The sequence below is a fragment of the Hyperoodon ampullatus genome, assembly GCF_949752795.1.
Source record: "Hyperoodon ampullatus genome assembly, chromosome: 2".
Taxonomy (NCBI): Eukaryota; Metazoa; Chordata; class Mammalia; order Artiodactyla; family Ziphiidae; genus Hyperoodon; species Hyperoodon ampullatus.
In genome coordinates, this window is record NC_136915.1 from 39,581,009 (window position 1) to 39,597,071 (window position 16,063).

Below are 16,063 nucleotides of genomic sequence, written 5' to 3' on the forward strand. Positions count from 1 at the left end.
CGGGGTTCTTTGTGAGGTTTAAATAACATCTGTAAAACACTTAGCACAAAGCCTGGCATCTAGTAAATACTCAATAAATACTTGTTATTATTTCTATGATTACATTCTTATAAGTGCTGGCAAACAAAACTAGACTGGCCCTATGATTGTCTAGTGGGTAAAATAGAGATTACTCGAATAATCACACATACATAAATGTGAAGTAGCAGCAGTGAATGAGGAGCACAGGGCTCTAACTTCGTGAGGTTTACAGCTAACAGGAGAGGCAATCTGAGGCAAGGATCAGGGATTGGTCTGGAACGGGGCCAGGAATAAGTCTGAGGCTAGAATCAGGGATCAGCCTGGGGCACATTGGTTAGGGGACAGAGGTGGGGCTCAGAATGGGGCCAGGGTCAAAGCTTTGTGTGTGGCTGGGATCAGGGATCATTTGGGGCCAGGGGTAGGGTTCAGTCTAGAGCAAATCACAGCTCAATTAGAGGTCAGAGTTGGGGCTCAGAATGGGGCCAGGGCAGAGCTCACTTCGGGGCAGTGCTGAGCTAAGTCTGTCACTGGTACCAAGTCAATTTCATTTCTAGCAGTGACTCACTGTGGGGCTGTTTTAATAAGCTGCTAGGCTTCTGTGAACCTCTGTTTTATCATCTGTAAAATGGGGAGATCTCTGTCTACCCCCCAGCCCGTGGGAATCCAGTGAGCTAATAATGGAAGCGGAGGATTAAACCGCTGCCACAGCTGCTAATGATTCTAAGCCTGGTCCCCTGGGGTGCTCCTCTCCCCCCCCCCCCCCCCCGCCAGGCTGGAGAGGCTGTGCCATCCTCACCTAAGTCCCCAGCTGTGGGGAAATCGCCACCCCAGCCTGGGATGCTTTCCAAGAGGAGTCTGGAGATTTAGCAAAGCCCTTTGAACAACAAAGGCCACAGGAGCGATATTTCCTCCTGGGGGCTGACTGCCCAGTGGTTCCTTTATCTTGGCAACCAGGGTTGAAGAGCCATTCTTGGAAAGAGCTCGTGTGGGGCGTGTGCGGGTGCATGTGAGTGTGAGCATGTGCTTACAAAGCTGCGCTTTGTTGCCGTCCCCACCTGAGCGGCTGCAGACCTGGAAGCCTGGGTCCTTCAGAGTTCAGCCCATCCATCCCTCGCCTCCACACAGGTGTGCTGGGCAGCCAGGAGTGCGGGAACACTTTCTTTTTTACCTTAAGATCTTCCCGGAGGAGAGAACTCCAAGAAACAGGAGCCCTAGTGCCTCAGGAACAATGTAGGCTAGGCTGAGGTGGATGTTTGACAACGTGGGAGAAATGAAAGGGAGTTTTGGTTCTTTTAGCAGGTGCAGGGCATCCTCGGCCCTGGGGTCCCTCCCAGCATACATGGCCCCTCTGGAGCAGGGCCGACAAGATGCCCAAGAGGCTTGCCTCATTCAGACTTACCTTCAGTCTGCTCTTGGTAAGCCACCTAGAGAGAGACTGTGCAGCCAGCAAGCCCCGACCTGCCTCTCGGACTGTGGGACATGGGAGAAGTCTCTCTCTAGGCCTCAGTCCCTGTGTTTAAGTTGGGCTTGGACTGAAGCCCCTGACTGCACTGGGTGGAAGCTCCAGGTATACAGGCAGGACCTGGAGTAGCTGGACCTGCAAAAGGAGTCTTTCTCCCTGTCTTTTCCTCTCCCTTTCTCCTGTTCTAGCTGCCAGGATCCCACTAAGCCCAAGCGAATGGACAAGGGTGGGCTGGCGGTTGCCTATTGGAGGGCCTGATGTGTGTGGATGGTCTGGGGATTCGTGCTACAGGTTCTCAGAACAGATATCCTCAGGGGCCCTCCAGTTCAGTCCCCATTTGGGCAGGAGTCACTAACACCCAGCCCCTGCCACAAACCCGCAGGGACGGGAAGCTCATTACTTTGCAGGGCAGCCTGCTCCAGGTCTGACTGGGAAGTTCTTCCTCATTTGAGCTGAAACCTGCCTCCTCCTCCTCAGGCCTGGCCTGGGGGGTGGGGGTGGTGTGCACACAGAAGACATCTATTCACACTGTTTTGGGACGTTCAACCAAACTGGACCACGTGGCACCTCCCGCACTCACTGTACCCCTTCCCACCTGTCTGTTCTTGCTAATCAGGCCTTCTGGGGAAAGCCTGTTCACTCTTCAGAACCCATACATATGCACCCTCGCCAGGAAGCCTCACCTGATCACTCCTTAGCCCCTCCCTCACTTGACCCCTCTTGGCCACCCAGGGACACCCAGATGGAGCTCCCTGAGCTGGACTTGGTACGGGCAGAGCCAGGCTCAGAGTTGTTGTGGAACCAATACTGCACCTGTCTAACTGAACTGGAGGTGCAGCGTGAGGGGCGGGCTCTGCCTGGGACCCTGGGAGCCCGGTACCTGTCTGGCCTTGCTTTGTGGCCCTGGGCAAGCCCTGGCCTTTTCTGGGCCTCTGTTTCCTGTGTAGAGGTTGGAGGGTAGTCTATTCAGGCCACCCGCCTGCCTTGGACGGCCTTGCTTTCTGAATGTCCTGCTGAGTTTTCTCTTCTGTGTGATATTCACCCCCCAGTTTCCTCAATTGTTCCATCCAGGGCCTCTCCCCATGCTGGACCACATGACCCACTGTGGGTGCAGATGGGGCTTGGAGGCACTCGTGGCAAAGGCCCAGCAGCTGCCCAAGGAAGTGGGATGAAGGGGTGTCCAGGGATGGTGCCCAAGGACCAGTGAGCACCCTTTGGCCATGCAGGGCCTCGCCCTTCTCCTTTAGAGATGAGGCTGGGCCTGAGGCCGAGGCTGTAGCCCAGTCCCTGTCTCTTCCTGTCTCTTCTCTTCCTGAGGATGTGGCCCTGTCTTGGCACAGGCTTTAGCTCCCTCCTCTCAGTCTTGAGCCCCAGTGCCCACACTTTAGGGACCACCCACCACCAGTCTTTGTGAGGTGGATGGGAGGGGCCTCAGTCAACTAATGTTTACTGAGCACCATCTATGTGCCAGACAGCCTGGGAACTGGGGATGCAGTGCTGAACGAGACTGTCCCTGCTCCCAAGGCACTCATTGTTGGTGGGGAGACAGACAACAGGTAGATAGGTGCGGAAACAAATATGTTTGGGGTGCTGATTAAAGGTTATGAAGAAACTCAAATAGAGAGTGGGGTCAGGGTGCAGCTGAGGAGACGGATGGAAGGAGCAGACCAAGAGTGAGGCCAGAGAGGACCAGACAGATCAGATCGACAGGCTGGCGCAGGCCTGGAGGCTCCACTGAAGGCTCCACTGAAGGCTCTGGGGGAGAAGGGGTGGGGGGTGGTGGGATCTATTAAGCTGATGACTCCAGGCCCTAATCCTGTGCCAGGCCTAGGCGGGTAGTGTGTGTGTTGGGGGGAGGGGAGCACCCCCGCTGGGGTGTAATTTCACGCTGAAGGGCCTGATGGGGCGTCCCAGGGACTGATCCTTTCTGGATCAGAAAACTCACTTCCCTTTGTCGCATGCAAGGACGATTAATGCTTTAACCCTTTGTGGGCTGGCCTAGGGCCAACCCCGCCCCTCCCCCCCCCAGCCCCTTGGGACCTAGCCCAGAGCCCTTCGCCTCCAGCCCCATCAGCTCCTGGACCTGGTCCTGTCTGCAGAGAGGGAGAAGCTGTGACTGAGGACAGCCAGGGGACAGCTTTCCAAGCAGCTTTTCCATGTCCCTGTTCCCTGGAATGCAGCTGCCCAGGCCCTGTGCCCCCAGAGACGTGAACTCCCCACCCCTATCTGCAGGTTCTCTTATAGCTCAGTTCAAGTCCAGTCTCCTTCAGGAAGCCTGGGGTCTAGTCCACCAGCCACCACAGCCTTCCCACATGTCCTGCGAAGGGGCTCCCACTCTCTCCCGGGGGGCCCCTCCCAGCGGCCGTAAGCAATACAGCCATAACCGCCTAGTCCCGCTGACCTCGCAGCGAGGAATTAACACTGCTCCGCCCCACACCCCCAGAAGGCCAGGTCCCCTGACCCTCACAGTCCACGCCTCCAGTAGCACCCCAGGGATAGCCCTGGCCATTCTGTCCAATGGTGGCATTGCAGGCCTGGGCAGCTCACCACCGGCAGCCCCTGCCTCTCCGCCCGCTCGAGATCGCGGCCCCCGTCTCTCCCCGTCTCTATTCAAAGCCCCACCAGGAAGTTGTCGCACCTTCTCTGGCCCCTCCCCTCGCTCCTCGCAGCGTAACTTCGCCGCATCCCGGGGCAGCCCGGGCGGGTCGCCCCTCCCAAGGGGAGCAGAGGGGCAGGGACCCGGGCTGGGCCTCCCCTAAGCTCCCCGGGTCTCTGAAACCCCAGCCCCGTTAAAAGAAAGCCCCTAAATGTTATTTACACTTCGGAGTCTTAAAAACCATTAACAAAAGCCACTTAATTCAATTATCTTCCCGGCTGGCTCGGTTCTCAGAGCTGAGCGCGGGCCTCCCCTTGCCGCCACCCCCCGCCACCCCCCCCCCACTGTCATTGTGTCGGGCTAATGAGGTAAACTGAAGCGAGCCCTGTCCCCCCTGACAGGTTTATGAGAATTTAATAAAGCGTGGCCGGGACCAAATGAGTTGCCTCAGCCTGGGAGAGCTCATTGTCTTCGGCGTCAGCGTTTTTGACTCGAGCCGCCCCTCCCCCGCCCCGGCTCCCGCCTGGCTCGGCCCCCACGCCCGCGCCAGTGACGCCCAAGGTGAGCCTGGGGAGGGCCTGGCAGAGGCCCGCTCGGGCCCCGCAGGGCCGAGGCTCGCCGGGCCGGCCCTGACCTGGGCAGTGTGCCCTGCGGAGGGGATGCGTGGTGCCTCGCGGACCTGCCTGTCCTCACACACACACCAGACCCCGGGAGGGTACGGGGACCTCCGGGACTCCTCCTTCCCGCCTCCCTGCTCCTGTCTCACCCACCACTGCCAACCTGAGGCTGAGGCCTGGCTGGAGCCGCCTTGAGCATGATTCACTTCCTCTTGCTTGTCTGCAGTGAGCGGCCAGAGCGAGGGGGCTTCTCTTCCTGCCAGGGTACACGGTGGGGACACGGGGCACTCAGTCATGACCTGGTCACCTTCTCCCTTTTGCCCTGAAAGGTAACGAGGGGTGGAGCACAGCCCAGTGAGTGGAAGGGACTTGCCCAGGTCTTAGCGGGAGTCAGAAGTGCAGATGGAAGAGGCGCCCAGGCTGGAGGCCCCCAGACGCACAGGCAGGAGGGCAGGCCTCACCGGAGCTCCAGGGGTATCTGGAGAAGGCCCAGCTGTCCTTCGTCCCTCATGTCCCGAACAGCCTAGAACCGGCCTTTCTCTGTCTGGCCTCTCAGGGATGCAATGTCTAGGAGTTTCCGGACCATTCGGAGACCCAGAATTCCTTCTTTCCCCTTCCAAAGTGTTTCCAGAAGTTACTTCCTTCTGGGGCTGAAGCCTGGCCTGGGAACCTCATCTGGAAGGTCCTGAAGTCAATGGGGTGTGTGGGAGCCAGTCTTAGGGATCAAGGCTCAGGCTGTGACCATGATGAAAGCTCAGTCTTAGTTCAGGGTCAGCATTCAGTGTATTGATTAGGGTCAGAGTTCAGGTTGGGACCAGATTCAGGGCTCTGTGACCAGCGTCAGGCTCAACATGTTACTAGAATCAGGCCTTAGTGCATGCCTCAGGGTCAGGGCTCAGTCTGTGACCAGAATAAGGGCTTAAAGTTTGTCCATGACCAAGACTCAGTCTGTGCCCAGATCAGGGTTCAATTTTTGATAAAGGTCAGGGTTCAAGTCAGAACTCAGTCTAAGATCAGGATCAGGGTTCACTGTATGGCCCAGGCAGGGTCAAGGCTCCGAATGTGATCAGGATCAAGCTCAGGTCAGGACTTAGTCTAAAATCAGAGTGAGGGCTCAGTCTAGGACCAGACAGACCCCAGGACTTACCTGTGTCCTTGATAAAGGATGTCTGTGTCCAGCATCAGGCCTCGCTCTGTCGTAAGGTCAGGTTCCAGGGTTGGAGGTGTCACTTAGTGAATCTGGGTGATTTTAACACCCACCCCCTTCATGCACACCCAACTCCCTTCTCCCCACCTCCTCAGAAGAGGAAAAGGCAAAGTTGTGCAGTCTGGCTGGGCTGTCACCTCTATCCCCCATCATGTGCCCAGGGCGCCCTCTGGTGGCACTCCCTGGCAGTGCCGGTTTCCTCAGTCTTAGCCCATCCATCTGGCCATCTCCTATGTAGGGGAGCCTGGCCCTCAAGTGCATCCATTAATGCTCATCTAGCCAGCTCTATATTCCTGTGTCACCCCACCTCCCCACAAAGTAGAAAACAGGAACTGGCCAGGAGAACTCCCAAGCGCATAAGGAGCTTTTCTCCCTTCCTGTCCAGAATCAAGCATCTTGATAAATCCCTATTTCCGGCGGCCCAGAACCTTAGCTGTGTGATAACATTCACACCCTTTACTCATTCAGTCGTTTGACAAATATTTATGGGGCACCTACCTTGTGCCAGGTAGGCACTGAGTGCACAGCTGTGAATAAGCCAGAAGTCCCAACCTCTTCGAGCTCACATTCTACTCACTTCTCCCTGATCCCCAACTCCTAGTGCACAGACCTCATCAGAAAGGCACTGGCATCAGCAGAAGGTTAGGTGAGATTCAGAACTGGGCAACTTCAAGTCCCTTCTCTCCCCTAGAGTCAGAGGTTGGACTACTCTAGGTTCTGGTTCTTGGTCTTCATCTCTCCTCATACGCCTCATCTGGACTCATGGCTTCACCACCGCCCACAGGTCAATGGCTTCTGCATCTGCCTCCCCAGGGCTCTCCATCTGGAACTCGGGCCTGCGGCTCCAGTTCCTACAGGACAGCTCCACTGGGTTTACCGACCTTTCATCTGACCACAGCCCTTGCTTTTCCTCCACCATATGCCCAGCTGCTCAAACCAAAATTCTAGAACTTCCTTCCAGATTCCTCTCTTTCACTCCCTTAAACTCCCCTGACAGGGAGACCTCAAAAATGGGTGTTGAATCGGCCCAGCTCACAGCCACCACTCCGGTCCTGACTCCCAGCGTTTCCCACTGCAATGACCTCCTAACCCGGCCCCTCTTTTCCCTCGTGTCCCTCAACATCTATTTTCCACATAGCAGGCAGAGTGAGCTGTGCAATCATAAATCAGATCATGTCACTTCCCTGCTTAAAACCCGCCAGTGGCTCCCATCTCACGGAGAATGAAACCCCAGCCCTCACCCTGCTGACTAAGCTTTACAGGAGCTGAGCACTATGCCCGCTCCCACCTTCTCCAACTTCATCTCCCACCCTTGTCTCTACAGCCCTTCTTTCTTGGTCTGACACAATGGAAGCCAAGTTCATTCTCACCTTAGGGTTGCACTGGCCATTTTCCTGAGCTTGAAATGTTCTTGCTCTAGACCCATGTGTGGCTAACTCTTGTCAGTCAGAGCTCAGCTTAAATGTCACCTCTCAGAGAAGACCTCTCCATCCATCGAAGTCCCTCTGTCACACCTTCCTATTGTGATCTTCTGCACAGCACTATCAACTAGCTAGTATTTTTTGTCTTGTTTGCTTACTTATTTAATTCTTTAATTCTCCCCCAAGTAGAACGTAAGCTCCTCCAGAGCTTGTTCACCAAGCTATGGGTTCATAGTAGGGCTCAGGAATTATTTGTTGAATTAATTAGTAAAAAATGGTCCTAAGTGGCCGCCCTCATTTCTTCTAGTGGGAAGAGAGGGAGAGGATCTGAGTTCCTGGCCCTTAGTGGGTTCCCTTGTCTTGGTCCTCTGGGAGGTGGCCTCACTGTGCCACCCCTGAGCTCCCCCAGGCCCCAGACGGCACCCCTCCTTTCAGAAGGACCAGCTATGTGTCCTCCACTGCAGCCCCTGGACCTCTGAGGACATACCCTGGTGTCTCAGTTCTGAATCTCAGGGCCAGGAGTGGGAGTGGGAGGGTTTAGCCTTCATCCCAGGACCCCTGGGCAGTGTCCCAGAGGGAGGTGCCAGTTCCTGCTCAGATTCCTCAAGGTCAGGGAGCTTGCTGCCTCTGTGCCCTCAGAATCACCTCCTCTCCTTCCACAGAAACCTGCTCCCCACCTGGTGGCCCGCTGGAGCCCCTCTCTGCCCTCAGGGCCTGGTGCCTGCCCGGGAGGGGACTGCAGACATGCGGGGACAGGGCAATCCTCCAGCCTCCTTGTGTGTGGAGACTGCGGCTGCCCTTGGGCCTCGCTGGCTCCACGGTGGATGCATTGCCCTAGGGGGGCCTGAAGGGATATGAGGGGAGGAGTCCCCGGGTGTGGCAGGCCTGGAGGGATACTGGGGGGGCTTTGCTAGGGCTGGCTGATTGGAAAGTGGGTCCTGGGGTATAGAGCATGTCTCCTGGTGTGCCTGGGGAGGGAGAGGAGGCACAGACGGGACAAAAGATGACCTTCAGCTGGCGGTGACAATGCAAGGGAGACTCCAAGGAGCCATGCCCCACAACCCGCCCTCTGCTGCCACCTTGATCCCATTCTATTCACTCACACCATCGCTCTGTGGCCCACTGCCTTGAACCCTATCACATGCTCACTCTCCTCCCCAGCAGCCAGGCTCCAAGACAGGATCTGGAAGTCTTCTTGTAGAAGAGGAAGAAACCATGATGGTGCAACTCCAGGCCTCTGCCAGCAGGAGGGGGAGGGGTTTGGGCTGGGCCTGGCATTCCTGGGCTAGAATCTGGGGTGCCTCTTCTTAAGAAGGTGGTGGGAGAAGGGTGGTCCACACCCCAAGGCGGTATCAGCAGTGGCCCCTCTCACCTCCTACTCTTCCAAGGCAGCAGGTGGCGTCTGAGGCTGCCAGTGGACCAGAAGAGACAGGCCTGGAGCCTGGGGAGGTGGCCTTCCTTACACACACACACACACACACACACACACACACACACACACACACGCAGGTGGGGGTGGGGAAGTGCTCTGAGAAGAGGTCATCAGCTCCAGGGGCTAGATGCTTCAAAGGTTAGGACCATCAACCTGTGCTAATTAATAGAGATGACCTGCTCAGAACCCACTGACAGGGAGTCACTCTTCTTCAGGTCAGTGGGAGGGAGACAGCAGGAGAGGAAGAGGCAGAGAGAGGGTCAGAGGAAGGGAGGAAGAGCCCCAGGGCTGGTGGAAAGTGCCTGCGCCAGGGCAGAAGAGCAGCAGAACCCAGCCCGGAAAGAGAAAGGGAGGCTGATGAAACCAAGGGCAGCTGGACAGGGAGTCATGGCCAGCCAGGGGTGGTGGGCCAGTGCGTGCCACCATCACTGGGCACTGCTTGCCTGGGTCCCTGAAGTGAGAGGAGGGGCTGGCCCAGGGTTGCAGTGTCTTCCCCCCAGCCCCCAGCCCCCTCGTTTCTTCTTGCAGGGCAGCCTGCATTTCTCTACCAGGCACTCTCATCCACCTGGACAGAAGACAGGCTGAGCCCAGACTGCAAGCTCAGCCAGGCCAGGAGAAAGGTGTAGGCTTTGCAAGACCTGGGGAGCCCTTCTTTTTTTTCTTGCGGTACGCGGGCCTCTCACTGTTGTGGCCTCTCCCGTTGCGGAGCACAGGCTCCGGACGTGCAGGCTCAGTGGCCATGGATCATGGGCCCAGCTGTTCCGCGGCATGTGGGATCCTCCCAGACCAGGGCACGAACCCGCGTCCCCTGCATCGGCAGGCGGACTCCCAACCACTGCGCCACCAGGGAAGCCCTGGGGAGTCCTTCTTACCTCACCATCCCTGCTGGGTGACCCAGCCCTCAACCACCAACACACACACACACTCACACACACACATGCTCCCACACAGGTGTGATGTCAGACAGTGTCACCCAAAATACTCCCACACTCCCCATCTCATAACGTAGCCAGGCTGTCTCACCCACAGTCACACTCATGTACTCATCCAGCCACCCATCCGACACCCTATTTCCACAGATGTTCACAGGCACCCACAGTCTCAGACAGTCTTTTGTTCACAGTCACACACTCCTCTCCCTGGGGCTCCCTTCCAGGTCTCCAAGGGGGGCTGGTGCTGGGATGATGAAGCACTCTGCCGCAGGGTGGGAGGACTGAAGACTCCAGGGTGCTGGGTCAGAGGCCCCGCAGTCAGCTCCTCCCTCCTGCGCTGCACAAGGGCAGAGGACGACTCCAAAGGTGATTTATTAAGGAGCGAGGGAGGTACAGCGGGAATACACAGTGCGGTTCACACCGAGACCTTCAGGGTGGGAGGAGCCCCCTCACCACTCCTCCCTGTCGGCCCCCAGCTCACCTCCCCCTGCTCTAGTCGGGCAGAAAGGGTGGAGTGTGCTCAACACAGCTCTATCTTAGGGATGATCTGGCTCAAATCATATCCTCCCCCCATTAATCCCAAAAGGTCATGTTGGGGTAGAGACAAGGAGGGCGGGGAGGGACAGGAGGGGAGCGGGCAGCTTTTCACAGCAGGCGGGGACAGGAGACAGCCCAGGCTGAACCCGTCCTTTCTCCCCCTCTTCCTCCCACCCCTTGGGGGCGAGGGCCTTGCTGAGAGCCCCTCAGAGCGGCTCTGCTCACAGTGCCCAGGGAGGGAAGGACCAGCAGCCCGGTTTCCGGACGTCTGGGGAGTGAGGTAAACTAGGGCCCCGCAGACCCCCGCCTTTGAGGGCCGTGCCTGGACACCATCCTCACACTCCCCCCTCCCTCCCCCGGAAGTTCCAGAGATGGGACAGAGGAGGCCACCTGTGCCCAGCACCGGACCCGTATGAAAATTTTCTTTTTCTTGTCTCTCCTCGTCCCTCTCTTTCTTCCTAATGGCACTGAGGGGAGGGAACCGGGACAGGGGAGTCAGGGCCGGGGACCCGGGCGGCTAGGGGGCGACGCGCTCCCGGGGCAGGTCGAGCCGGACCCCGTCGGCGCGCGGCGCGTAGACGGCTGCGGGCGCGGGGGCGTCCAGGGCGAAGGGGCCGGGGCTGGGGCTTGTATGGCCGGACGACGCGGCCGAGGCGGCGGGGCTGAGCTGCACGGCCGTGGTGTCCTGCGCCGTGCGCTCGCTGCTCTCCATCTCCAGCGCCACCCGCCCGCCGCCCCCGCCCTGGCAGGGACCCGCGGCCGCCGTCGAGCGCGAACGGGGCGCGGTCCCGCGGCGGCGGCTATACACGCAGCAGGCCGCGAAGAAGCCGAGCGCCAGCACGAGCAGCGCCGGCCCCAAGATGAGCGGCGCGTTGTGCCCCGGGACGAAGGAGGCGAAGGCGCCCACCAGCGTCACGTTCACGCCCGCCAGCAGCACGCACAGGCCGCAGGCGCAGAACAGCGCCGGGGACGGCGGGCCGGGCAGCCGGCCTTGAGCGCGGCCCGCGGGCGCCCGGGCCGGGGTGCCTGGCTCTTCTCCGGGGGCGGCATCGGCCTGGGGACTCCGGGCACTCATCCAGCTCCCTCCTGTCGCCGGCCCCGGCCAGCCCACATGTCAGGGGCTCATCTCACAGTAGTCCTGTGGGCACAGATCAAGGGAGAGGTCAGCAGGGCATCTGGGCTTCCAACCCCACTCTCCGTTCTGTGGCTACATTCAGTGCCTGGGAGTGCAGAGGCCATGCCGTCTTGGCCAGCCCCTGTCTCTGCCTCTGCCTTTGGGAAGCATCATCCCCCATGGGAAGACTCCCTTATCCCACCAGGTCTCTGGAGTTCCTCGTGGCTAATCTTGCCGTCTTCCTTCCCTCCCCACTTCCTTATGTCCTCCAGACAGACAGGTCTTCCACCTCCTCTCCTCCAGGAAGCCTTCTTGGGCTAATTAAGTGAGTAAATAGGTGTAAAGTCCTCGGCACAGTGCCTAGGTGCTCACTGAGTGATAATCATAATCAGTAGTTCTAATCAGAGGCCAGGTGGCAGCTCTTGGGACTTAGACAGCTTCCTCCCTTGAGTGTTAGAGGCCCTAGAAATCATCTGGTCTAGCCCCAGCTCGTCCAGAAGAAGAAACTGAAGCTCAGAGAGATCTAGCAATTTACCCAATATCCGGGACCGGGACCTCATGACCTGCTGCCTGGCCTGGGGGTCACCACCCTAGGCTCTGATAGGCATAGCAATGACATTAACTTTCCCGAATATCAGATGAGGCCCTGGAGTGAGTGACCACATGAAAGTGAGGAGCTCCTGAAGTTTTAGACGGTCAGTGAGAAGAGACAGTCCCTACATGGCTTGGGCTGGAGCAGACCCAAGGTCCCGGGCCCTTCCCAGACTGGGCATTCTATTAGATTTCACTCCTACCCCCATCCCATTCCCCAGGAGTCTAGTGTTGAACCTGGACTCAAAAGCCCAATCACTGGGTACTAGGATCCCTTTCTAGGATTTTCTCATTGTATCTGGTTGTGGGATCTGTCACTGGATTCTATAATTCTGGGAATGCATACAGAAGCAAGGGTAATGTCATCAGAGTCTGGGGAGTTTAAGACTTCTATTTGAGAATTCTGCTCTATAACATGAAATCACAGGTATTAAGGCCCTCGAAGGATGAGATCATAGCCATGGAGCTGTGTTACAATTGTGAAAAAGTGTCGGAAAAGGGCTCTGAGTTGGGGTGGGAGGGGAGTAATTAGATGGGACTACTGGTTGGCATGGAGCATGCTGGATGAGTAATGGAGCATGACCTGGACAAGTGGCCTAACTCTCTATGCTTCAGTGTTAACACCTGTAATGTGGGGCTAATAAGAGAACCTACCTGATAGGGTGTGGAGATAACTAAATGCTGTAAGCTAAATCAAGTGCCTAGAACAGTGCAGGCCGTAGTGAGATTTCCATGTGAGTCATGTTGTAGTGGTGGCTGATAAAGAAGGGGCTCTAAGGTCTCAGATCTGGGGGGGTCAGTCATGTCAAGTTTGGAAACAGAACAGTTAGTCTGTCCCTCAGATGGAAGTGCCTCAGGGACAGGCCCTGAATTATCCTTCCTGAGTCCAAAGCCTGTACACTGAGGAGTTGGAGAGAATTTGATGATGGGGTGTGTGAAAACGAGGCCTAGTGCTGGGGAGGGGCAGCTCAGGTTGTCACTCTGGACACAGGTAGGAATCAGCTTGGCCCAAGCAGGTCAGAGGGTCTGGAGGCCACCTCCGGGCCTGCCCAATGTGAAGACTACAGGGCTTCCTCCCCTGGCATCACAGTGGGAGGTGGCACCAGGGGAGGTGACAGCTCTCCTGCAACTCCAGCGAGAAGCTCCTGGCTGACACAGTAAGCTGGAAGGAATTCAGAAATCCCCAAATCCTGGCAAAGAAAGCATGTGTTGACCCTTGAGGGCATCTACCAACCACAGATTCCTCAGGAAGCTCCATATTTGCATGAACCATCTTTGATCTGCTGCTGTTGGTTCTGCCAGGCAGCAGTAGCAACCGCTGAAGGGGTGCAATTTACTGTTTTTAAAGCAGCTTCACATCCATGACATCACTGAATGATACACCTGCTTGATACTTATTAACAGCCACATCTTACAACTGAGGAAATGGAGGCTCAGAGAGGGAAGTTGATCTGGGTCTAGTGGCTGGACTAAAAGGAAGACCAGAATCAGAGAACACATGGTCTAGTTCACACCGTATGCAGTCGTGCTTCATTTTAAAGAGAAGGGTTTGATCCCCTTGGTGTTGACGTGGAGATAAATCCCAACACTTTCTTCCTGTTGCCCTCAGGAGGTGCTGTGAAATTCCCAAATTTCACCCCTTCTGTACCTCATCATTATCTGACATTGTCCTTCCTATGGGGAAGGCTCTGTCTGAGGCTGATGGAGGGAGCCCCTGATGGAGGGGATAGTGTCTGGCCTTTCACCTTATCTCACAGCAGACTCCTGAAAGCTGACACTGGACAAGGGTTGGGGGGTGGGGGGGAGGCCTAGGTGGCTAGAGGATCCAAGGCTCACCTTTCTTTTCCCTTATAGAGAAGACTCTTTATCTTTGGGTTTTGGCAGTTTTACTATGATGTGCCAAGGTGAGATTTTCTTTGTATTTATCCTTTGTGGGCTTCCTGATGCTTCTACAATCTGTAGCTTGATTTTTGCCCGTTTTGGAAATTTTTCAGCCATTATCTTTCCCCCATCCTCTCTCTTCTCTCCTTCTGGAAACCTAATTGCATACATGTTCAACCATTTGACATTGTCCCACACATCTCTTATACTCTATTCTGTATTTTCTAGCCCTCCCCCCCAACCCCGCCCTGGTTCTCTCTGGCTATTTTTCTACCAATCTGTCATCCAGTTCACTAATCCTCTCTTCACCTGTGTCTTCTCTGCTGTAAAATCCATCTATTCAGTTCTTAATTTCAGTTGTTATAACTTTTCAGCTCTAGTATTGCCACTTGATTCTTTTTCATAGATTTCAGTTTTCTACTGAAAAACTCCCTCTTATGTATTTTCTTGAACATATTAAACTCTTTGAAGTCCATGTCTGAAAACTCCAACATCTGGATCTCTTGTTTCTATTGTCTGTTTTATTGCTTTTGGTTTTGGGTCATTAAGTCTTATCTCCTGTAATGCCAGATCATTTTTTTATTAAACGCCCAACATTGTAGAGATAGCTTGAGGCCCTGGATGATGTTATCTTCCTTTAGAGAAGATTTACTTTTGCTTCTGACATGCAGCTGAAGAAGGGACAGGCCCAGTCTGGGACTGCGCTGACTGGGAGCTCTGTTTCAGTCTTCCTGAGTCTGGTCTATATCTGGTTAACCAGTACTCCCAGAGGATAGCCTTTTGGGGCCCCCAACTAAAAGCTGGAGGTGTTTATCAGGGCCTTTCCCCTTTTTAAGCCCAAAATTCCAATTCTGACTTTCCAACTCCATGGCCACTGCCCCCTACAAACTGGAAAATGCCTTAAGGGAAACAGTGAAATAAAATATTACTTCTCTTCTCTCCAAGATCTTGGCCCCTCAGGTCCTTACTGCCTTGGTAGCTCTCCCATGCCTTTAAACAGATTTCTTAAATGTTTAGTCCAGCCTTTTTAGTTACCCTCAGTGAGTGAGTTGGTCTGATACAAGCTAGTCTTTCTTAGCCATAAACAAGTCTAGATGAGAATCTGAAATTAGCACTTTCAGATTGCTAACCAAGTTAGTTGTGTTATGTTGAGCACTTTGCAATAACATCTAATTTAATTTTCACAGCGTGAGATTAAGTATTATTGTCATATCCCCATTTTGTATATGAGGATATTGAGGCACAGAAAGATTCAAGTTTCCGAAGACCATTGAGTGGCAGTGGTGGTGCCAGGATTTGAAAACTGGTGTCTTGACACCAAATCCTGAGTTCTCAACCCAGTATAGCGCTAGGTTTGCTAAGTGCTTGTTGAATGACAGAAGCACAGGGCATAGGCTTCTGTAGATAAGCTCCTGTAATCAGTACTTATGCTGCTCAAATATCAACAGCAGAGGAGGACAGGGTGTGTTTTGTGTGTCTCTTAAGGAAGGTAAACTCACTTTGCTCCTTCCTTGGCTTAGCACACTCAGTTCAGCTAAAGCAAATACCTGCCCAAGGGCTGAGCTTACAGGGGCTAATTGCCAACGAATGATTCTTACCTGCTCCTGGGAGTCAGAACTGACTCTGGAAGACAGACTACTCCCAGAGTCTCCACCCCAGGCAGAGAACAGGCTAAGGGCTGATTCCTGAAGTTGCCTCCACCCTGGTTAATTGGGATCTGGAGCACGCAGGGGTGAGGTGTTGAGGTCGTTCAGCTATTGCAATTCAGTCTGCAACACCATTTCCATCTGGTGGACTGTGGCCCTCCCGCTGGGGCTGTTGGATACTCTTTAGTAGCGAGTGCTCTGGCTTGCTCTGCTCTGGGTGTCATTGGTGCTGTTCACTAAATCTTTTTGGTACTCCCGCCTTCTGAACACATGTTATGATTGCACTTTCTGGCCAATTTGTGATTAGGTGGGGCTGTGTGACTAGTTCTGGCCAATGAATTGTGACATTCGTCACTTCTAGGATGGCGTATTTAATTTCAGAAGCAGGACCCTCCGAGTTGGTGCTATTGCTATCCCTTCAAATATCCCTTCAAACCCTTTCTACCTCATTCCAAGGCCAGTCTTCAACCCCATTGCCTGAGCAGGAGGGAAGGTCATTGCTCTGAATCTTGAGTTTTAGAATTGGAACCTTCTCTTTAGTGAGCACCACAAGCTGCTGAACCTGTAAAGATCATCTCGTTCAATTCCTTCATCTACAGAGGGGGG

General features: G+C 55.2%; 1 protein-coding gene across 1 annotated transcript; it reads right to left on the reverse strand.

The window, feature by feature from the left end:
- Nucleotides 1-10,742: 10,742 nt before the first annotated feature.
- TMEM275 (transmembrane protein 275) lies at nt 10,743-11,275 on the reverse strand (the record flags this gene model as incomplete). Its single annotated transcript, XM_079728279.1, is given in 2 exon segments — nt 10,743-11,254; nt 11,257-11,275. Coding segments are annotated over 2 exon segments (531 nt in total).
- Nucleotides 11,276-16,063: the final 4,788 nt, after the last annotated feature.